Genomic DNA, 24,901 nt, shown 5'->3' on the forward strand with positions numbered 1-24,901 from the left:
CACAGAATATTGAGCTTTTTTTTCACTTGGACTGTCCCATATCAAGTATGCATGTAGTGATTGCAGTATTTGTTGATGACTGTCATTTAATTCTATTCATTTTCTACCATCCATATCAATTATGCTTCCGGGGACTGACAAGATATCGTTCTTCTGTTGGTGATTTTTTAGTATTTTGTTTTCTTCTTAAATTATATCATTCTTGTTTATGATGGCTCCTTTGAAGAACTGTCAAATATAAAGCAGGAAGTACAACATCCACAGACCCCTGTATTTTACTCATAAATGATGCTGGCTTTTAATATATGTTTGTGAAAACACATTTGAAGATATGGCCTAGTTATGTTGAGGCATTCACATGGTGGTAAATCATCTTAAAGGATACAAAGGGTCTCTCCAAAACAGGGATTTAGGGCTTCCAGGCTCACAAGAACTCTGCATTAATTTATGCAGCACAGGTTTTTATCAGACAATACTTTCTTTCTTGACAACATTATTAAATGTTGTTAATATTCAATACCACACACACATCTAAAACATATAAAATAGTTTTATTTGTCTCTTTGTCTAAGGCCACTGCCATTATGGTGACTGTTTTTTTTTTTTAATATTTCAGTTATTTCAAACACCTTTCACAACAGTCACATATGTGGCTCACATATGACACGCTAAGCGTTATATGTGCAAGTGTGTCAACTGCTTGCCATGGGTATTAGTCCCTGGCCATGTCCAGCCATATTCATTATGGCTGCAAATGAAGGCTTCTGCATAACATTTCAACCTTGACACCATTATTGTACACAGTCTCTGGATGGGTGATAAAAAACCTTTAACCATACCTTTATATTCCCACAGTTTATTTCCACACGCACACATAAGGTATTAGTTCTAGATGTGTACATTTTTTGTATTAGCTCTAATTTTTGCAATATGTTTGTCAGCATGTCTTATACATCTAGATGTACTCTTGACCATAGCTGAAAGTAACCACACAGTCTTCAGCCTGAACCCCATGTGGTTTCCTTGCAACCTTTACTTCCAGTCCTTAAATGACATTTAAACTTGTCACTAACTGTCCATGATGTTGCAGATGAAACTGCTATGTGTACAGCCCTGGTGGATTGCTGTTCCACATTTACACTCTGTTCTAAAGACAACACTTTTCTGCTTCCAGCTGGATGTATCACTTTTTTCCTCTTGTACAGAATCCTCTTTTAACTCACTAAACCGTAATTAAGGATGATATGTGGAGTGGATTGATAAGTGGAATGTGCTGCATGCATGAGTCAGTATCCAATCTCTCTCCCTCTCTCTCTCTCTCACTCACCCCCACACACACACACATACACACACACACACACACACACGCTCGTGCACACACAGAGCAATATGGTGGCAGGGTGGCAAGAAGCACCCCGCTGATCCCAGAGATGTTTTTTGTAACTGAAGCATGCTGTGTAGAACATACCATATGAAAAGTGAGAGACACCCTTATAATTCTACTGTGGGGACCAGACATTGTGGTGCCAGCACTTAGATGCTAGTACTGGGTTTATTTAGCACAGCAGCACTCAAAGCAGGTATTCAAATGAAGGTGATGCTAGTAAAGCTACTGGAAATATGTTCCTTTGTTTAACTCTTACTGTCAAAATCACTTCACATTGGTGTGGTAAGTGTTTAATTTACAGTTTGATAAGTCACAAACCAGGTCTTCTCTCTTAGCCATTGCCCATTGTAGTCTGAGCCACTCACCCTTCAGGATCAGTCATCAGGCCCATTAACAGTCAAACGTATGAATACCCACAACACCTTAAATCAATGGCAATTCAAGACAAACCCTTCATGGTAGGAATGAGTCCAGGCCATTGTGTGTGCTGTAAGGAGTACTGTTCCCTTGCTTTAGAAAGCTTGTACCTTTGAGCTTAAATGCACAATTGAGTGCTTTCTCTCAAGACTGACTGGACTGGAATAATTCATCCCGTAATTCTATAACACAATGAACTTAATGAGCTGCTCTGAGCTTGCTCTGTCTGAGACAGGATTCAGCACCTCCAGAATCCACAGAAAGATATTTTTATCCTTTTCATGTACAGATTTACTGTACCTTTTTGTAATTCCTCTTCCCACAAGATTTGGCTAAAATGCAAAACAAATGTTTCTCAAAACTGTTGTAGGGATAAAATAAAGTTTCATTTGGTCTGAGTGTCAAGATTCTGCTCAATCAGCTCCATATTTGTGACTGTCATCTATATTAATAGTCAAGAAATCTGGTTCAACAAAACGACAAAGGTGATTATTTTAGAGCAGGTAAGAAAAACATAATTCCTGTCCTGCCACTGCAAGACATCAAGTTACTCATAAGTTTGGTTATATAAAACATCACTGTGCTGATCAAACACAGAACTGGAACTTCAACAATTTGCTCAGTCCTTGCCTGCATCCTACACAGTAGTTCCCTTTTACACACATCTCAGTGAACTGATTCAAACTTCCCACACTGGCTTAAACTGAAGTCTTATTTCCGCTGAACTGCCTTGATGATGTCAACTAGTCAAGTCAGTATCTATTGCTAATGTGCTGCTGACTCTGGAACACTTACTCAAAAGAGTTGAACCCAACTATTGCATGAGCCTGCCTTTATTCTTTTTGTTGGTAAATTAATGAGTGAGGTTGCTTGCTAAGCGTGTGCGTTTGCTTGCTACATTGTTGCGATGAAAGAAGCCCTCTCGTGGTTTTGTTATTCCTGCTCTGGGAAAACCAAGGCAAAAATAGTGTTGCAAATTATGCTGATAAAATGCTCATCAGATGCATACCATGGAAGGGAAAGGTTTATTTTCCAGCATGATCTTTCGATGATACATGAACCTAGCTGGGAGTAAGCACTAGGGTCTAGGAAAAAAAAAAACAACAATATAGATCAGCCTTTAGCGTGTCACTGACCTGTTGGCCCAGGTGAATTTGTTGTCGAAACAGCTCCAGCTGGCCTGAGGTATAATGTGGCAGTCAATGAAATTGTTGAGTATTCAGTGAAATAAAGTCTTTGCTAGTGGATATTGTGATCAGAAGCAAAATGTGACTGACTATTTACTTCTGCTGCAGTGTCAAACAGATGAATATGAAACGGCTGAATATGTGTGCAAAAAAAGCTAACTAAAGTGGGTTTTATGGAGAGTTATTACAATTATTACAGTGATGTTTGCACCATGGCAGCATTCTCCTACAATATTTAATTTGAAATGCTTGAAGTCAGGTATGTTAAATCAATTACGTTATGCAACTAAAATGCAAGGAGCTCACGTGTCAGTTAATGATTTCACATCAACAATCCTGTGTCTTTCATTTCTACTTTAAAGGGATTATGAAGGAAAATTGATAATTTCATGGACCTAATGTGGGTTGTTCTACATTCCCTTTCGCTACTGTGACAAGTATCTTCAGTCTGTCAATTAAGAGGCATTAAAATGATAAAATTATGAATATGCCTAATTGGAACTTGAACTTAATTACAGTTTTTGGTCCAACGAGCCTGAGGAGGGCTGAAGACCCCACTCTCTCTGAGTGGAGTCTATCTTTCCAGAGAGAGATAGATGCTAATCATAAAAAAGCACTTTTGCTTAAGACTGTCTTCTTCACCAGTAACTCACAGCCAAGCGAGCTTTGGAAGACACAGAGTAATGCTGATCAAGTGAAAGTAATTGCACTGACATCAATCATGAGCCACGCTCATGTGGCAAGAGTTGTGCCCAGAGTCTGCATGTAAATCAAACCCTGTGCCTCCAATGGCTAGACATTCATAACTCTGTCTGAATACAGAGCACAAGGGCCCATGCTAGTAAATAAGGTGCAGAACTCATCTAAACATCACCAGCTGGTGTATTATAACTCTTCCCATACATACAGTCATCAGGAAGTCTGGACTTGTTTTGAGGTAAGTGGTATTCTCGTCTCCAAAAGTATTCTTCCCCATCATCAGCTACACATTACACAAGCTACGTCCCTGTTATTCTTTCAATTTGCCAAGGTTATCTAACAAAGCAAGATCAATGCGTCTGTTTATTTGTCTTTGTGCGGCAAGCAGCTTTCTAATTGAGGGAGCTCCCACATGATAAGCTCTGTGTCAGTGGGAATTAAGAGGGGAGAAGTTATCTGAGCATTGATAAGATACGCATACATTGTTCCTTCTCTCATTAATAATAAAAAGCCGTTGGAATTCCCATAATAGCTGTGACAGTGAGAAGGGCTAAAAGCTCACCCCTCAACAAGCAGGAAGGAAACGGTGAGCTTTCTGAGCAGGGATCTGCTCGCTGTGTGATCTTCTTCAAAGTGCACATGCAGTATTAATGTGCTTTATTAAGAGCACAGGAATGAGTGTTCACTTTGAACACATTCAGACTTGATACAGAAATCTCTTCAGTGTTGAGAAGACAAACCAACAAGCAAAACAATGCAATGGTATGCTGGTATTCAGCATAGTGCTGGGAATATAACACAAGATAATTTAGTAATAGTTTAGATTATTAATCTGTTACTTTTTCATTTCACTAGCCTATTATTGCATTTCCTCTTTCATTTTCTATTAGTTCTTGCCCTTATTGATTTTTTTTTCTTGTTGAAATTGCTGGCCTAAAATAGCACTTCTCAATATAATAATGATAATGTCTTACTGTACTGATAAGGGTAATAAAATTTCTAAGATCATAGTACGGCTGTGTATTCTTGATTGTTGTGTTGCAGTAGCAGATGCGGGTCAAATTTATTCATGTATTAATTCGCTGAAAACTGCATGACATTACAAATTAACTACAGTGTAAGAGCTATTTGTAGGATGCAGAAAATGAGTTTCCTACTGTAAATAATTATGTGACTGGAGTGTAGCTACATGCCATTACACAGTAACTACATTGTAATTGAAAGTTACGATGTAAATGGGTATAATGCAATATAATGTGTACTGTAACCTATTATCTTTATGCTATTTTTTTCCTTTTTGTAAAAATATTTAGTATTTTTGCTGGAAAAGTATGATGTAATAGCAAGAGGAAGAAACATTCTTACAGACGGTGCTAAAGCATATGTCCTCCAAAATGCCTTTGGTATAAAAGTTGGTGATTTGATGTTTCAAACTCACATTGTAAGCACTGAAAGACAGATGCAGATTTCTCTCTGCCATAACAGCTTTCCAGCCGGCATCTGCCTCTGCTCTTCAGTGGTATGAAATTAGTGTATCGTGCAATTATTGAGAGGGAGCTGCTGAACGGGGAGACGGAAAAGAGCAAAGTGATGATGCATTTGAATGCCGCTTCCAAATCCGGATGGGACTTAGCTGAAGAAGGAGAGAGCGTGTAGAGGTGACACTGTAGAGTCTCATCATGTGACATCAGTATATCTCATTTGTCATAACTCATATTCAGTGCTGTATTTGAAAGTAATCAATCAAAAAAAAATCACTAGGTGGAATACAAAACCTTTTTTTTCCATGCTGCTTTCACCTTTTTATCCTTGCATTACCTGCTTCTTTGTCTGTATATTCCAAGTTTTTTTTCAAAGGGTTAAACTCATATTTACTATCTATAAAAAAAAAAAAACAGGTCTGAATGGCCACTGGAGTTCATTTGTTTTTGCTGAGTCCATTTCTTTATATCGATTTTTGACCTGGGCAATTCTTTGCAAGACGTGCAGATATTTGCAGCTGACAGCTGTGCCAATATTTGCAGCTTTGTTTGTTTATTCCATTGGGCAATGCCTGAATCCTCCCTCCTCTTTTTCCTACTCCTCCCATAATATTTGGAGCCATGATACAGCTGGCACTTAAAGAGCAGAATTTTAAGCCAGTGCGGTTTGATTTCCCCCATAGTTCATTGCCATGACCATCGACTGGGGATCCTAAACAGATCAGTGCCCTGACCCAGGCAGTGGTGCTATCTTTCCCCCTACCTCTACCTCTACCCCCACCCCCACACATGACAGGGCCTTCACGTCCTGATCATATCAGTCACTGATGTACTGGCCTAATGAAAGAAGATATATCTGCAGGATATAGTCTCCCCCTGGAGCCAGACCTGCACATCAGCAGTTCTTCTGGTGTAATATCCAGCAATATCATATCTGTACATGTCAACCGTGTGCTACCTGTTGGGACCCTGCTGCGCTCAGCATCAGTATTCTCCTGATGCAGCCCGTCCACACTCCTCCACCCGTAGCGACGAGTGCAGAAACTGCCAGTAATTGCTGGATGACCCTGCTGAATTCACGGCTGAAAGGTGTGCGGAAACGTGTACGAGCCAATCCTCCCGACGAACAGAAGCTGACTTTAAACAAAGCACTTCCTACAACTTCATATCAGGTAAAAACCTTCACAGCAAGTGAAGATGTACATTCAAGGTTTTTTTTTTTTTTAAGTCGACACTCGTGTAGTATATAGGGTAAATTTCAATGCTAATACTTTTAGCCACATCCCATTTATACTAATAATACTTTTGTGGCGCAATTGAGGTTACATAGCGATATTGGTATTACTCTGTATAGGACATGAACACATCCCAATCAGACAAATGTCCTGTGCTGTGTCTACTACCTAAAGTCCCTGTTGTGTGCCCACTAATGTATTGGTAGTGGATATTTAGAGACATAATGGCTGCTGTCATACCCTGTCTTTTTATTGAGAATATGTCGCTCCTTTCGAGAAAATGGCTGCCTTAGTCCTTCTCTCTTAGATGTCTGTTTTTTCTTCTTTGAAATGAGAAATGCTACAGTGAAACTCAAAAGCATAGCTGACAATTTACAATGCAATTATGCAAGCTGTTAAAGGTAATGACACATATGGGTCAAGGACTAAACTCATTAAAGACAGATGTCACTGTAATTGCTGTATGTTCAACAGAACATATTGATTATGGCTAGCCCAAGATAACATTGGCATGTAATTAAAAATCTCTCGCTCACTGAAAAAAAAATTAAATGAAATCCATTCGCCAGTCTGTTGTCTATGAATATTTTTCTTGGCAAAAATAAGCATGCTAAGATCCATGATCAACAATATGGGTGAGGCACTATACTGGTGACAGTAATGATGGTTCAAAGCATTTTGAAAATGCTATAGTTTGCCCAGCGCTTTCCAGCTTCTCATTTTCTCAGGAAATCTGCTTTATAAATTTGGCTTCGTGATTGAATATTAAATCACCCCTGGGTCTCTGTGTGGTATAATCTCCATCAAATTAAAGCCAAACAAGCACTGTGTTTGTGTTTGCTCTACTCTCCTGTGACATTTAGCCCGGGGATGCTGCAGAACACAGGCAGTGGGTCTGTGGCTCCCTGAAGGCCCAGCCTGGAGAATAGTCACACCCACAGTCCACAGCAGGGAAAAACACTGTAATTCCCACCCTTGATCTTACTAGGGAAATCACTTTGACTCCCACCAAATCTATTCAGGTCTGCCATGTACCGGACGGGTGACTGTCACATGATTGTAGGTGCATTATTTTGCCTTTGTGGCACTGGTGAAGATAGGTGCCACACAAAATTGAGGTCATTACATTATGGCAAAAATGTCTTTTAATCATGTAAAAGTGCGCATGAGCCAAATTCTTATGCTATAATGTGATTTTCCCCCATCGAGCAAGCCTGATTCTGTGTGGTGTTATCCTCTTAATTGTCAGGGGAACTCCTGATGTTGTAAAGTACAATCAAGTCGCTATTCTTATGCAGGCCTATTTCCCATGCTGCCAAAACCAACATTTTTCATATTATACTGTGCTTTAAATCAAAATGGCCTTCATTTTATACTATTATTTCATAAATTGAATATGGCAAGGCCTTTTTTTCTTCTGTACTTCAACACTGGAACACCATCTAATAATTTCCCTAGACCTTTCTTACATAGTCATAAAAGAAGACACACAAAGGAGAGTGAGGGTGCAAAAATGAGATATAAATCAAAGTCACCAGCCGAGGCTACATTGTCATGCTGCACCCTCTAATTTGTTGTAAGTATATGTATTTTTGAAAATCCTTTTTGTATTATCTGGATACCTATTACACTAATTCTTAGTTTTGCAGTTTTAACTTTAAATTGTCCGCAGACACAAACCCTTTTAGGAGAAAGCAGGTGGTATTTTAACAAAAGGTTTTCACTCTTCTGGTACTGACAGTGTATCATTCCTGTTGCCTCTTGTGTTCGTAGATGTGGAAATGTACATTCCCCAGGGCTCTGATGGCAAATATCTGAAAGGGGCATATCAGGATCCTTTATTAGATCACAGAGTGGGTTTTGACTTTAACCATCACTCAAATATGAACAATTTCATGCTGCATTATTAATGTGGGATGGCTTAAATTAAATGTCACTTCTAGCTTGCAGTCCAGCGCAAGTCCATACTGGCATCTAATGAGAATGAGGCGCCGGCTTGAACAGATGAATTTAAACCTCCCAAAGAATTCTGTCATGTAAATACTTAATGCATCACTAAAAGGCTCATGACCCATCAACGACACAAATACATTTCATTTAAGGAGGACAAAATGGCAATATTCTCTCTCTCTCTCTCTCTGTGTGTGTGTGTGTGTGTGTGTGTCTGTGTCTGTTTCACTGGAAAACCCGTAATGGAAACAATTGATTAATGGATATTTCACAGTTACTGTACATTCATAAATGTGTGCTGAAATTCAGGATACATTTAAAGGTTTGTTTTTGTTTTCAGAGCCTCACTTATAAAAGTGTTTGCCTCTGCTGGGTAATTCAGCAGGCCTGGGGACACTTTGAACATGATCAAACTAGCATGCATGGTGGATTATAAATGCTGACCTTAAGGCTAAGATGAGCAATGCTACAAAGATTTATAAAATAATAAAAGAATATCTGAACTTGAGAATGGAATTCTTGTTACTAACTACCTGTAAAGTTTATTATATAGGTACAAAAACATGGAATGTGGGTAACTTCTGTGTGTATTTTGCTTTGCATGTTCTAACATTCAGTTCATTTGATTTGACTGAAAAGGGTGAATGTTAACATTAGTGATATGTGTGAAAGTTTTCAACAACCAGGTAGTATCATTGTCACGGTCTGAGTGATGGATGATGACACCAGGCAAATTCTGTCATGATCACATCAGTCTGCTTCCATTAAGTTCATCTTTAGATGTCCTTCGTCTTGGCTTAATTGCCATGAAACAAATATGGCTTGCATTGATTTTTTTTTCTCAGGATTAATTTGATACATACAGCAGGGTTACTATTGAATATGTTTGACAGCGTAATTATGTGGTTGAAACAAGGCAGCGGGACAGCCTTGTCTTGAGAGCTGGAGCCTGAGCTGCCGGAATTTCAACTGTTTCAATTTCAGGAGGTGTGAGCATTCCGCAGATGCTCAGTGAACTCGGAGGTGCAGGTAGCACTTGAGTGATGGGGACGATATGGAGAGAAAAGAGACAAATGTCTTTGTGCCACCATGACAAGGTCACTTATGAAAGAACTTCAAATCCTCACATCTTCATAGCGTCATATCAACTGCCTGACTAGAGATAAGGCTCTCAGGAGGAAAAGATCAAAATTCTTCAAGTTGATTGAAGGTGCACCTTGACACATATATCAGTTTGCACAATAAAATTTTCCAACCCACATAGTTTACTGCCCCTGTCATTCATTGTGATTTTCTTGTGCAGTACAACAGTAGCATATTTGGTCACATTCTATTTTATACTTTTGTATAACACAGTCAATAAATACATGAGAACATAACAATTAATTATTCTTAAAACATGTATTAAGACTTCCTTTTAAAAGTACATGGAAAAGTGAAACTGAGTAGTAAAAAAGTTTTTAGAACTTTTAATTAAAAAAAGTTATTTTCATATCTTCTGGGGTAGAATTCATGAAGAATGGGCAAATGGACAACAGGAAAGATTAAGATTCACTTTTTGCCAAGTAATAAATACATTTAGACTGGATTACATGGCTGTTAGGAAGGGTATGCAGTGTTCATAAATGTGCTCAAAGGTTTATTTTAAATGTCTACGAAAAATGCTTTAAAGGTGTACATCCAAATCAATCAGTATGCTCTTCATAAATTAGCACATGTACTTTTGCAGACATAGATCTGCTATTCACAGTAATGATAGCAATATGATGCCAACTTACAGCAGGAAAAATAGGATAGAGAAGAAGAAGAGAAGATAGTATAAAATTATCCTTAGAAATTCAACATTTCAACATAAGCATCCTTATGACCTCACAGCTCTATGATGAAGATACAGTATATAGGTCAACAGTACAAATTTCTGCAGGATTCTGTAGGCAACCCTGGAAGAAGCTTATCTCTCTGTCTTGTATAGATATGGCAGTATGCCTCTACCTCATTACATGGACTGATGGCATACCTTCCATCTCTGTTAGGATGCAACGTGAGCATAATATTTTGTCTTCCTGTTATGGTTTGTTTTTTCAACCCTACGTAACACACAAGCAAATATGAGCTATCCATCAATCACCCTTAAAATCTGTGGTTTGTGGTAAAGAGTTTATCTGATGAGGGTTTTTTTTTTTTTTTTACAACATTTTGTCTGTTTATATCCAGCCATATGAATAGATAGGCAATAGTGTGGCATAGTGGAAAGGAGCCAGTCTTACAACCAAAAGTTTGCTGGTTCATGTTCCAGGTGGGGCGCTGCCATTGGTGCTGTGTTATAGCTAGCAAGGTGGTAAACCTGGGTTGCCTCAGTAAATGTCCAGGTGTATAAATAATGTGATAAGTACATTTTCTAACGTAGTACATTTCGTTATGTTTACTACATTTAGGTTATGAATGTTGTTCTGGATAAGGGCATTTGGAAAGCACGTGTAATGGATGATATATAAGCAATGTGAATTGCTCTGGATTCTAGCAAAAGGTAACAATTAAAGTAATAATAATGGCATATAACAAAACATTTCATTGATTACAAAAGAAAGCAGAATAGACTCTTTTTTTCCTTCATCATAAGGTTTTCTGCTGATAGTAATGTAAACCCAGGCAATCAAGCAATAGTAACTCAAAGGGTCAGTTATTATGTTTTGTGAACCCCACCCCCCTTTCAATATAGAGAAATGTCCTGAAAATTCTTTAAACTTTCTGTATTTGATGACTTTAGTGCTCCATATTTGATGCTTGTAATTACTGTTAACATTTAACATAAATGTTTACAGTTTAAACCAGTTTACTCACTTTCTTAACAATGTGCTACACAAACAATGGGAAAAGATATAACAACATGCAACCAATTAATGTGTTATCCCTTTCAACAATATGTTATAATTAATAAGCATTGTTATATTTATCCACTGTTAGAATAAACAAGGCCTTAAGATGCAAGTGCTTGTTTCACACATTAGGCAGTTCTAGAAATAATAACACAATTAATAATAAAATTAAAGTCAAACAGAGACACATGTGTGATACAGTGTTTTTTGTTGGCTGAAACAATAGTATTAAAGACAGCTCACAGTGATCGCAGCATGAGAAAGCCTTCATTGAGAAGCCCTCCTGCAATCATAAACAGACATGTTTGTAAGACATACTCTTAGTCATATTGTCTTAATTGAAAGCAACAGTAAGTGGTGATTCAGAAATTGTTACATTCATTAATCTAGTATTGACAGAAATTTCCCTCTCTTTCAACAAAATCTGCTGTTAGTCTAAAAAATGCATGGTGAAAATTCATGGATCTTGGCTGTTGCATGGAGAGGAGAGTTGAGTCCCAAGTGGTCAAGCCAGCAACCTCTTTCAGGCTTTAAAAAACTAACGCTCCGGTCTCTGGCTTGGGTTACTCTGGGCCTCATCTGTGGGGCTGGTTTGCCATTTCATGCATTGGATTGTAATTCACCTTGCGTCTGGCCTATCTCTTATTTAAAATACTCAGGATTTTATGTATGTTGCGGGGGACGTAAATATGTAGCAGAGGATGAGCGATGCATGAAATCATTTTTCAACAAGGGCAAAGGAGTCACTTGCCATAAATAGAGTGGAGTGTGCCTGCAACGAGGGGGAAAGAGAGAGAAATCTATTTACATTCAGTCTGCACTGTGAGAGCATGTTAGGAATACATAAAATGAAGTATTTAACAAGTTGCTAGAGTGTCCCATTACCTGGTTTGAATAAACAATGTTATGAATGACAAGACACCCCAAGCATGTCAGCCTCCAATCTGAATTCAACATATTGACCTGCAGTTGTCTGGAGGAATGGAAGAGAAGTTCAATCCTCCACCATGTTATCATTTCATCAATAATGCTGATTTGATCATTTTTTTTTGTCTGCTTGGTTAAGAAGATGAGTCATAGCTTCAGTCTGTGCAGATCATAAAACACACACACTCTCTCTCTCTCTGAGGGCAAGCCATACACATACATTATCTACTGTATAAATTCCACACGGGATGCCAAGGTGAGTTAAAGGTTCCCTACTAATTTGCTAAAGCTCATGGTGTCGCATAACGAAGGCAGGGCTTAGTAAGATATTGTCCCTGGCAGATATGCGTATGATATATGGATGGGTATATCCTTAATGATACACCATCGAATAACTGGTTTTAGGCATAATCAGCTTCGGTCAATGTAATCTCCTCCTGTAGATCTTCATTAATCTTTCAGACTGTGGCTAATCTTGTTCCTGTGCTTGAGCTCTCTTGAAAGTCTCACCTAGCTCACGTTATTAATATTCATTTTTTCACATCAACAGCCATGTGTGCCAGGCAAGGAGAGGCACAGTTCACTGGCAGAAGCTTCTCTCAGCCTCTCCTTCTTAGAAAAGCAGCAAGACTCTCCCTGTGCAGACAGCTCTTTACACTGATTCCCCCCACTGCTTACCCACTTTGCCATTTAGCCATGCTGTGTTTCACATTGTGCTAAGGTTGCTCTCCTTCTTTAGCATTGCTTATGCTGTTGCATTCACTTGTGACCACTGTGGTCTGACTTTACTTGCAAAGACGATTGGCAAGTACAACCCTGTCAGTGAAATAACAGTCAGACCTCAGATTAGAAGAACATTATCACACAAAAGAATAAGGACAGGCAACCAGCTTTATAGCTACATTCGTCTGGATCTCTGTAATAAACAACTTGTCAAAGCTGACCAACAAAATTTTCTCACAGTCTGATTGTAGAGTGATGCAATGCTTCAGGTAGTTAGTTCAGTGGCTTTTAATTTTGAATGGCAGACAAAACAGAAAAAGTGCCTTTTGCAGGGCTTTCTTTGAAATCCTGATGAAACAACCAATAATGTAATAACTTGGATAGTGTCTTTACATTTCATAATGTGAGAGATTATGTATTTATAATGTAACAAAACCAGCAAATATAACAATTCCTTGATGATATAATAAACTTGTTGAATGGATCACCTATTAACAGTTATTACCTTATCAGGTGAGTACATTTTTATGAATGATGTAATAACTTCATTGAATAATGTAATAAATGTACCAAGTCATTGTCTTTATGTTGTCTTTTTGTCATTTTAAGTGTCACATGTATAGACACACATAAGCACATTTTCCCACACGCAACTGCACGCACACGCACACGCACACACACACACACACACACACACACACACACAAATATACGCACACATACACACATCACATGTCACACACATTGTTATCATCTTGCCTAATATGTTGTATATACAGTGAAATTAAAATCGACAGCAATCATTTTGTTTGGCATCTCTTCTTAATTCCAGGTCATTTCCAGGTCAGTTATATTTGGAATTGGATAAGATGAATACTTGTTCATTGTAAGGTTAGAATATTTCTTTTTCTCACAACTGGAAATATATATATGGATTTTATTTTAAAGTCAATCCCATTTTATCTTCAGAAAGCTTTAACACTTACAATGATCAAACTAGAAATATGTTTCTAAATTAATATGTGGTGTGAATTGGAATGTTGAGCATCATTACATAATACATACATAACACCCTTATAGGGTGTTAATTAAATAGTTTGAAATGCTGTTAGCTGCTGAAGACTAAATTGTGATACTGAAAAGTTTGTTTTCATCTTATATTGGGTTTCAACAGTTAAGATTATATTTTTTTCAGCTTGGTAAAGATGTTATGTTTTGTGTTTATGTTTGCTGGTGAAACATTTCAACAGAACACATTATTACTCACAAACAATTATATTAAGAATGTGCCTGTGGGTGTGTGTGTGTGGGTGGGTGCATGCGACACTTAAATGAATCAGATAATATAAAGATAGTGATTTTATTGTTACATTATTAATTGAAGTTATTACATTATTAATAAAAAAATACCTGTTAATGTAATAATTGTTACTGCATTGTCCATTGAACACGTTTATTACATTATCCAGGTTTATTACTTTACAAATGCAAAATTTATTGCATCATAAAAAGCTCTTACATTATTCAGAATTATATTATTGGTTATTACAGTTGCCTCTTACCAACTTCTTAACTAACTGGTCATCTGGTGATCTGTGACTGAATGAGACACAACAATGAAGAGATATCTATTTGGAGTGCCTGTTATTTTTATTTTTCCAGGCACTCCTTTAGTGTGATTTCCAACACACAGCTCAAAGGATTAATAATGTATAATATATAATATATAATATATAATATATAATGTATAATAATGGACTGGAGTGGTTCAGATCCCAACAGGCGACCCTGTAATGGAGGCGGGAAATGTTGAGGGCGTCATGTCACCCCTCCAGTAGGGGTCACACTTCAAACATGACCGGAACTTGATTGTTCAGAGAGAAGGATAGGGATCCAGTCCAGAGGGGTCTGTATGGGTCATTGCTTTCATCCGATAAAGCTGGCGATTGTTGAGAGCCTATGCTCTTCAGCTCCGTCAGTCCCACAGACAAAGGAGTGCTTCGCACCGAATGGACTTAAAAAGAGGAGGATGTGCAGAGCGGCCTTTGTTGTGTTTTGAATTTCACAGAACACTTACTCCTTTCCATTTGCTTAATTGATTGATTTATTTAGTAGCTTTAAGGGCATCTACAAAATCTCAACAACAATGCAAGTTTGCTGAAATGTGACTGTGACCTGTATTCACTCTAACCACAGTGTCCTCTTGTCATTAACTTTGAGTGATGGGCAGAAGCAAGAACAGTTTTTAAAAAGAAGAAGAAAAAAATTGTTTACTCAAAGTAAAGGACAAAGCATATTGGTGTCTGGATGAATAGAGACCCAAAGCCCACCGGGGGTTTCTTGTGATAATGATCAGTAAATGTGTGGAGTTGAATGACTTGACTCTCTCCACATCCACCTGACTAAGTCACATGTAAATGAAACGCCCCCATGCTCAGCACGATGGTCTCAGTTCAGAGTGCACATTCAGTATCAGACACGTCGTTTGGCCCAATTATATACAGTATCTTTAGAGAAGGATTGCCTAAACAGCTGAAACAAAATCCATGGCCTTGAAGTCAAACTGGCATCATCTGGGGATGCGCGTTTCAATGATACCAACTCGACCGTGGAATGCAAGCAGAATAATAACGGCACATTTGCATTTACCCACTCCTTCCCATCCTCTTGAGAATGCATGGCACACGCTGCAGTCTGAGCCAAGAGGATGCAAGGGGCAGGTAACATCAGGCAGACAGCCAAATCTTAAACACAGCGCTGTCTCTTAACTAAATGTTAAGTCCAGGAAGTCTTTTAAGTGGAATTAACAGTCTCGTACTCCATTTTCTCCTTATTTTGTACAGGTTTTTTTTAGACTTTTTTTTTTTGCATTTTAAGTACCCAGCATATTTGATTAGGGCTTTTCACAATTAAGGAAAGGGAAATGAATTGGCTACTTTACGCTGATAAACTGGCATCTTCTCGGTGATTATGAGTGTGAGACCATCCCTAAAGTCGTTTTAGTCTGTAATTTTCACGTTAGATCAGCTATACAGCTGCTATTTTTTCTTTGAAAGTTTAGTCAAACTCTTAGCCTGTAGCTCCTCATCCCGAATTTCAGCAAATTCTTCCCAGACAATCTTCCTGTCTGTTTCTCATCCTACCAATTTCATCAGAGCACCTGTTTGAAACTCTGATATTTCACTAATTTGAATTTATTCAGGGCATTGTTTTATGTAATGTAAAATCTAAATGCTAACTCAAGATCTTTTGGAGGGCAGATTGTATTTTTTTTTGTCCTGCGCAATTCAGTTTCTGAAAATGACCAATCGATAGTAGTGTTCTTACCCTTTATTATTATGATTATTTTTTTCAATGCCCTTATCCAGGAGACCTACATATATTTAATACAAATTTTATCCATTTATGAAGCTAGACCTTTACTGAGGTAATTCATGGGCAGAACCTTAGCCAAAGACCAACAGCAGCGATCCCCACCCCAACTACCTCTATGGATTAGACTGAGCATGTGATAGTCTTGTTGCTACATGAGTTCTTTAACCACTACACCAACAGTGGTGAGGAGCAGGCCTCATAACACAAAAGGCTGCTCATTTGATTCCCAGATTGGACACTTCCTTTCCACCATTAAGCAAGGAACTAAAACTGAATTTCTTCAGTAAATATCCAGCTGTATCAATGGATGATACATAAGATATGCATTTCTCTCTGAATAAGGGCATCTGCTAAGCAAATAAATAAATGTAATGATATAATTCTAAGCAAATTTGCAAGATCCAATGTCTGGGTCTGTATAGGTAGCAGAGTTGCACTCCAGTATGATGGAAACCCCTTGAGGGTAATTGGTTACTGGGTTTTGAGGTCACAGTGGAGGTCATATGGCCTAAAAAACATGGGTAGTCTGGCAGGGCTAGTCCACTGGGAATGACAAAGCACTGGTGACCTTGTCTGGTACCCTTAGGCTGTTTTAAGGAAATCACTCAGGGGTTCAAATTTTGGCTTTTTTTTACACAGGAATTACATTGATGTATACACAATGGAGCAATGGCAGGGATAAATGAGATAGCAACACTGACACAGACTTGAGCGTTATGCTCCAGAAGTCCTGTCTCCAGAAGTGCGCTCTCAGAGGCCATTCAATGAAAAAGCAATGCGAACTTCTGACATGTTTTTGTCTAAACCATGACAGGGTAATTGTTGGTAGTTTTCCTAGTCACATTTTTCTTTCTTATTTATTTATTTATTTATTTTTTTACCCTGGTCATCATTACCATTAGCATAGTAAGGTATCGTCTGCAAGGCTGTTCTTTTAAGGGAGACATAGTGTAATGTGTGTGAATGGTGTGGAAATGTAGTTACAAAAAATGCATGGAATATAGTTTTAACACATCAAAGTAATATTATAGCCATGTACATGTCAATGTGGATAATTATATAGATGATGTGCAAAATAAAAACAAATCTCTCTAAACAAATATAAACAAATCTGACTGTATTTCAGCCAGTGCTTGTGACAATTACTTCAAATGTTTACCTTCATGACACAAGCAGTAATTGCTGTATTTCTTATACTTGTTGGCAAAAAATTTCTTTTAAATTACTTTTTAATGATTTGAAAGTGGATCATGAAACAATGATGCATGGAATAATCACTTACAAATATGAAAAGATTAATATGCTTAGAACAAGATTAAACAAGATAGTGTGGTCTAATGATTTAGAAAAGATACTCACACAAAGCGACATAAAACCCACATGCTCCACCCACCTCCTCGCATACAAATTTCTCCTCATACCCATCTCAGGAGGGGGCCTCAGCTCCAATTCTTTCCTTCCACACAAACTGTGTAATTCTGCAACAATAATGGGTTGAGGTCAGGATAGGAAATAGCTGTCCTTTTGAAATGGGGCGAATTAAGCCCTCGCTATTGCTTGTTTTGTTCTACATGGCTCGGTGCATGTCCCTCAATCATGGCGCTGATTGATTCCCCATGGAAGTGGATTGGTTTAAGTGATTGATTTGCTGCAGATGGAAACGCGCACGGTTCCTCTGTGAGACTCCAGCACAGTGTCCTTATTAAACACTCCCGTTGACAGCACGGGGATGCATGGTTTGGCACATGCAGGACAAGCTCTGCTGGGAGCCCCTGGGCAAATACAGTTGTCAGAGATGGCGGGACAGGAGTCGTGAAAATTAAAACCTGCCACAACAGAGGCGACACAGCCAAGTGTGGTTCTCTACCCGAGCTCCGGGGAGGGGGGGTGTTACAAAAAGACAGAACATGCACGGTGACAATTGAAATGGCACTGCGCATGGACTGATTAACGTCTAGCAGGTTTGTCCGGAAGAACAAATCGAGCTGGCATATGTTTGTATCAGGACGGTCCCCAGAGTGACCTTTGGCAAGATTAATGCGAAAACGGCCCGGTTCCCCTGCGCGCAAACAGAAGGGAAATGAGCACGTCCCAGGCATGTGTGCTGAGATCTGGTAAATGTCAATGAACCTTTTCATGTGACCTGATCAAGAACCTGGGAAATGAAAATACCAAAAAAAAAAGAATTAATGCTCTCTGAAATGGATCTCCCTTTTAGGTTACAATCCACCACACATGAAGGATGAACTGCAGAGATGTTGTGTGATGAAACAAGAATGATATTATGAGCCAATCTGAGTTCTCCACCCACATCCTTGTTGACTTATTTCCTTCACTGTGAGTATAGGGCCTGTTCCCAGTACTATAGGAAGCAAATCCATGTAAGCGGAGGGGATGTCTAATGCCCCCTTTCAGTAAGTCTCCATCTTCGCAGGGAGGAGCAAAGCTGATCTGGAAATAAGCAAACCAAAAAATATGACTTATTATTACTTAAATAATGTGAACAATAATCTGCTCTTATGTCTTGCTCACCTTTGGAAATTAAATAAATATACCATGTATGATACATACAAATTCAGCTACCAGCAAGTGAAGTGTTTTGCATAATGATGTCCTGCTTTGTAGAGAAATTGCTTGTCTGGACAGCTAGCCACAGAGTGCTTAGATATACGTTGTTACTTCATAAGTGCGTGTAAAGATAACTTACCAAACCATAGATGTTAACCTGGTGTTGGCTTGCATGCTCATTAGCCAGGTCAATTAAACCAGTTATCAATAGCTATGTTTAATGTTTTCTCTTAAAATACTTGCTGGCACTGATAACCAAGATTAAGGTGCACAATGCTAGCAACAGTCTCTTCATGAAGAGAGATACAGGTGATACAGTCAATCTGAGCTGAGAGTGTGTTTGCCCAAGAATGCTTTTAACTCTACACCCACTATTTTCTTACTTAAATGGCCCACTCGATGATGTCAGTAAGGTGTCAGAGGTGAGGAAGCCTCCCATGAAGGAGACAGGGGAAAGGGGGCGGGTTGGAGCCGGCCCTAAATATGTCAGCTCACAGGCCTGCTCTCATTAGATACCAGGCCTCTGGGCGTTTGCTTGCCAGTTTGATATACTGTTCTGGATCCTAGTCAGGACTTGTTAAATTATAATTGGCAAAGCGAGTGGGTAGTGTCTTCACAGGGAGCTTTTGAATCCACAGAGTGCAGACAGTGTCAGGGATCCATGCCTCATCAGCGCTGAGTTTTCACCACAGATTATTCTGATTGGTTACAACTTTGCACTCAGGCAACATCCTCTTTCAGAAGAGTCATTGGTGCCTTTCCTTTATAACCTATTGCTCCAACCTCACTCATGCCTGTAGTAATTCTTTATTTATGTGACCTGAGTTGAGGCCCTTGTCTATAGTGTTTTGTAAAGCTTAAATTTGGCATAATATCCATTTATTCTGCTGGATACTGTATTTATTGAAACAGTTCAGGTTAAGCACCTTGCTCATATAGGTGTAGTGCTCTGCTTGGGGTTTGAACTAGTCACCATCTGGTTAGTAGTCATATTCCATAACCAGTACACCTCAGCGCCACCCTAACTAACCGGTGTATGTAAAATAAAATGGCCTTATTTGTGGTGAAGCACACCACAGATGTTTATACTTCTGGGTATGGTGTTCATTTTCAGCAAGCGGTAACTGTGGACATGTCATGGGTTGTGTGCTGTCATTCCCCTCTCAGAGTTCTGCGGAGCAGTCGGCGGGCGGTCTGCATCGTACGCGGCAGTGCTGAGGATGAAGCCGGACAGCTCATCGTCGCCGCTCAGCACCCGGAGCAGGTCCCGCTACAGCCACGGCGTGGGATCCTCCTCCTCCTCTCTTGGCTGGCTGGCCCCGTCCCGACAGCACCTGTCAGCGCACAGTGTTCACAGCTCCCAGGAGGACGACAGGAGCAAGGGTGAGAGAACGAGAGAGAGAGAGAGAGAAGGAGAGATTGAGAGAGAGAGAGAGAGGAAGAAGGGGAGAGGGGGACAGAGATGAGCAGACAGAAAGAGCGAGGTAGGAAGAGAGACACAGCGCAAAAGACAAAGAGCAAAAGATATAAACAAAGAGAGAGGGGAAGAGTGAGAAATGGAGAGAGAAAAAGATAGAGTGAGTGACAGAGAGAAAGAGTGAGAGAGGGCAACAGAGATAAACAGACAAGAGGTAAGAAGGGAGAGAGACAGGTGGAGATGAAAAGAGAAGCAGAGAGGTAGAGATATGAAGGGTGAGAAAAAGAGAAGAGACACAGAGAGAGAGAGAGAATATGAGATAGAGAGAGAGAGAGAGAGAGAGAATATGAGGAGAGAAACCGTCCCTTCCTGTGAGACTGGCAGTCTCAAGTGTGTGCCTGTGGTCTCCGGTGGCACTTAGTTCATGACTGTGCCTCAGAGGTGAGATATCTTTGCATTCACATTCTCTTGTGCAGAAAATAATATCCCTGATAAAGAGAGGGAAGAAGGGACTGTTTTCACTTTATCTTACATGAGAAGAGTCCATAGGGAAAACAACACAATTATTCTCTCTTGAATGTTTAGGGAAATGATGCTTCTTTGTTTCATCAGTTTTATCATTTTTGTGTTGTACAAGCAGAAAAAAACACAAAAGGTAAACAAAGACAATACAGTTGTTCAGATATCATGCATTACAATTGAAAGCATTATATTGATGGTGGTGGGAGTGGGGGAGGGAGTCTGGAGTGGCAAAGCAATATGGTGGACAATATGGTGAACAGGTACAGTCATTTATGGATTAAGGGTAGTGTAGGATGGACACAGAGATGTTTAGTGCAATTTAGGAACTCAGGTGCCATTTAGGACTTTGGAAAGAATCTTGTTATACAATATACACATAGTTTTTACATTTAATGCGACAGAAAATGCATATTATCACCTTCTAGTGTCTTTTGGTCTGACAGTTCATCTTTGACAATAATATGTTGCTACTGTATGGTAGGTGCCATAACAAAAATAGACAAAAAATTAATGTAATGAAGTTTTAAATTAATAAAGTTTGGGGCGCAAATCATAACATCCTGCTATTATGTACAAGGTGTATGTTAACCAGGGTTACCCCCCCTGAAGAAGATCCTAGCAACACACAGCAATTCCCTGGCTCTTGTCACCATGGGAGTGGAGTACTGATGGATAAATTTGTCAAAGAAACAGAGATTCATTTTCACAACCCCGGCAGGGACACACAATATGACCACGATGGTTATAAATAAATCAGAGCAGGGGGAACGGTCAGTGCTTGTCAGGACAAGTCCACCGGCATCATTAATGTGGTCTCTGTCCTGAAACCAGCGATATTCACTTACCGGCCTGGATTCAATTGCACTGGGTTTATCTCTCCAGTCTACAGCAGTGGTCTCTGGGGGGACCCAGTGCAGCAATACTCATGTCCACATGGAGCACTTATTCCCTCTGTAGAGACTCCTGCAAACTCAGAGCAAGAAACTGGAAGGTGGAAAAGCAAATACGTTTATAACCCTGAAGGCTACTTTCGAACTTTTACACAAAGTAAAAAAAATAAACAAATAAAAATCGCAGTTGTGTTTCTGCAAAACACCCATTTTTTTCTACAGCTGGAGGTTTTCCTTTGTATCTTCACCTTCTCGGTGAACATTTGCAAGCTACAAAGATATAAATCATTGATGATACAGCAGCCATTTGAATACCCTGCATAATTCATGAGTAAAATTGATTCTTTTTTTATTATTTGGAGTAATGTTCCTGCTAGAGTACAGAAGGTCATTAGAACTGAGAGTGCCTTGGTTTTTTCATGCCCCTTAACAATTAATCCCAGAGGTTTTCTTTGTTTTGTTAGTCAAACTCCCTAGATTTCTCCATGCATTGGACTGCAGGTAACAGTGCACTTTCCTCATATCATTCTGTTTGGCCTTCATGTCATGTCAGCAGGATTGGGAGGGGTTGATGATTTTTGCAGGGAGAGAAGATGCCAAGGTCCACACAGCATTCATTTAGACTCTTATTATTCATCACAGTGTGCTTTGCAGAATACACTATATGGACAAAAGTATTTGGCCACACCTGTTTTTCAGGGTTTGGGCTAGGCCCCTTATCTCCAGTGAAGGGCAATCTTAATGCTTCAGCATACCAAGACATTTTGGACAATGCTATGCTTCCAACTTTGTGGCAATGGTTTGGGGAAGGCCCTTTTCTATTCCAACATGACTGTGCCCCAGTGCACAAAGCAAGGACTATAAAGACATGGTTTGATGAGTTCGGTGTGGAAGAACTTGACTGGCCCGCACAGACCTCAACCCCATTGAGCACCTTTGGGATGAACTGGAACGGAGATTGCGAGCCAGGCCTTCTCGTCCAACATCAGTGCCTGACCTCATAAATGCTCTACAGAATGAATAGGCACAAATTCCCACAGAAACACTCCAAAATCTTGTGGAAAGCCTTCCAAGAAGAGTGGAAGCCGTTATAGCTGCAAAAAGGGGACCAACTCCATATTAAAGTATATGTATTTGAATACAATGTCATTACAGTCCCTGTTGGTGTAATGGTCAGGCGTCCGAATACTTTTGTTCATATAGTGTACCTATTCAGGGGAAATCAGTCACTGTTGTTGAGCACACCTTCAAGGTAATGGCAATTATGGGAAAAATTTCAAAAGGTTCTGAGACTAACCTTCACTGGCAAGTGTGGCAGCAAGGATGTTTGATTTTTGTTTAAAGTTTTGCCTTTGTTTTTTTTTTCTGGAATGAGGTAGGTGGGAAGAATATGCAAGCTTGTGGCAATTCCAAGAGGGAAATGTCATGGTACTACACAGTATGGCATAGCTGTCTGGATCTAACCACCCACTTTGACATTGAGGTCTATAGTGTAGGAAACCATTCATTCATGTAGGAGCAATTCTTTCTAGAGATCCTTATAAATGAGGAAATCCAGGAATACTGCACTACACTACACTAAATATGTAATAATGCAATAAACAAGTGATATATATTTATGCACCAATCATATAACACAGAGTACATAAAATAAACATAAGGGAGCGTGGGTTGGTGTGGTGCTCTGCAGCCCTGGAAATGAGAGGGAAGCCAGGAACAGGGGCTGCTGGCTGGTGCAGGCACACAAAACCACACATCACAGATCAGCAAATGGCAAGGGTCTTCTGTACAGAGAAAGGGCGACTCAGACAGGTGGAGCAGCAGAAGGAACTTCCCTGATGTGTGTCGTCCAGGAGTGGCAGCACGCTTGTGTTTAAGGCCATCAGCATTCACTGCTCCAGCCCTGGCCATCACCATCACCTCTGGTCCATGAAACCTACACCCCACTACTGCTCCTTCAGTCACTTTCCCCTGGCTTTTGGAGCAGATCTCCATGGCCACAACCATTCACATTGAAAATTAAAAAAATAATTTCAGTAGAAATGGTTATGAGCCATTTAATTCTGCTTATCCATTCTTTAGGTCTTGCGTAACATTATATTCTCGGATAAAGTCATTTAAATTTCTTTAACCAGACTAGCATAAAGGGTCAAAATATAGCAAAAGAGGAAAGGAACTGTAAATATTATGCATAAATGAATGAAATCCTTACAAATATTAAATTGTTGAAGGCTCTCTGGCTAAATTCATTTTTGAACAGTTTGCTAGCAGATATTCATTTATGTGGATCTGCATATTATTCACTTGCCATGTCAATATGCAAGTCATGACAAAAGCTACATTTTGATAAAGTAGATACAGTAACATGTGTACTTTGGTCTTGAAGGTTAAAACTTTCAAGTGGAGCCTTGTACTGGTATAACCACGTCAAAATGTTACGTCCGAGGGAGATGTTATCATCCACCTGGACTGTGAAAGGTTTGAAGAATTGTTTTCCGTGAAAAAAAATCCATTTTAGACTGTAATGTTCATTTAACACATATATCCTAATTACTATTTCCTTGAAAGTGCTCATAAGAATTTAGAAAATTGTGTTTATTTGCTCATTTAAAATGATCTATACACCATAAAGTTCTGGACTACCCTGAGTCTGTGTTCCTAGCTCAAACAAAAGGTAGGTTAAGGTTAAGTAATTATTAAATTTTTGTTAGAGTACTGCAGTCACGCAGACCATAAGGTTGCCAAAGGAATGTCATACTATCAATACGGTCAAAGTCATACTGAATATACTGATTATAAAAGCATTTTGAGTGACTGAGTAGAAGAGGCTTAGATATGATTTAAGAAGAATTTCCCCACAGAAGCTGTGTACCTACCAGCACTAGTGATGTCATTTGATAAAAAAAACAAAAAAAACAAGTGTACTCTATCCAGCCACCTCTAGCGTGTCCTCTTAAGATTGACATCTCCAGGCTTCAGGACAGACTCTTCAGCCCGGCTCCTGTTCCAGCACAGCGAGTGCTAGCTCTGCTCCAGACGTTCAAAAAACGTGTAACCTTTCAGCTAACCCCCCCAACCCCCCCCTCCCTCAGCCTGCTGTAGTGTCAGCGTCGTAGTGTGTAATCTCCCCAGCATCCCTTCTTTTCCTGTCAAACAGGCCCAGGAAATATGAGCCTGTACACTTCGCAAATGAGGTGAATGGCATAAATAACAGCCCAATGTGGCACCGGCGTAATTGTCTCAGAAA

General features: G+C 39.4%; 1 protein-coding gene across 2 annotated transcripts in view; it reads left to right on the forward strand.

Moving 5' to 3' along the window:
* LOC118774275 (contactin-5-like) overlaps positions 1–24,901 on the forward strand; it is a 188,198-nt gene that overhangs the window by 89,220 nt on the left and 74,077 nt on the right. For both annotated transcript variants that reach the window (XM_036523499.1, XM_036523500.1), the window contains exon 3: positions 19,993–20,208. In XM_036523499.1, the coding sequence (XP_036379392.1) occupies positions 19,993–20,208 (216 nt within the window). The remainder of the gene's footprint in view (positions 1–19,992; positions 20,209–24,901) is intronic.

This window comes from Megalops cyprinoides, chromosome 3, assembly GCF_013368585.1.
Source record: "Megalops cyprinoides isolate fMegCyp1 chromosome 3, fMegCyp1.pri, whole genome shotgun sequence".
NCBI lineage: Eukaryota > Metazoa > Chordata > Actinopteri > Elopiformes > Megalopidae > Megalops > Megalops cyprinoides.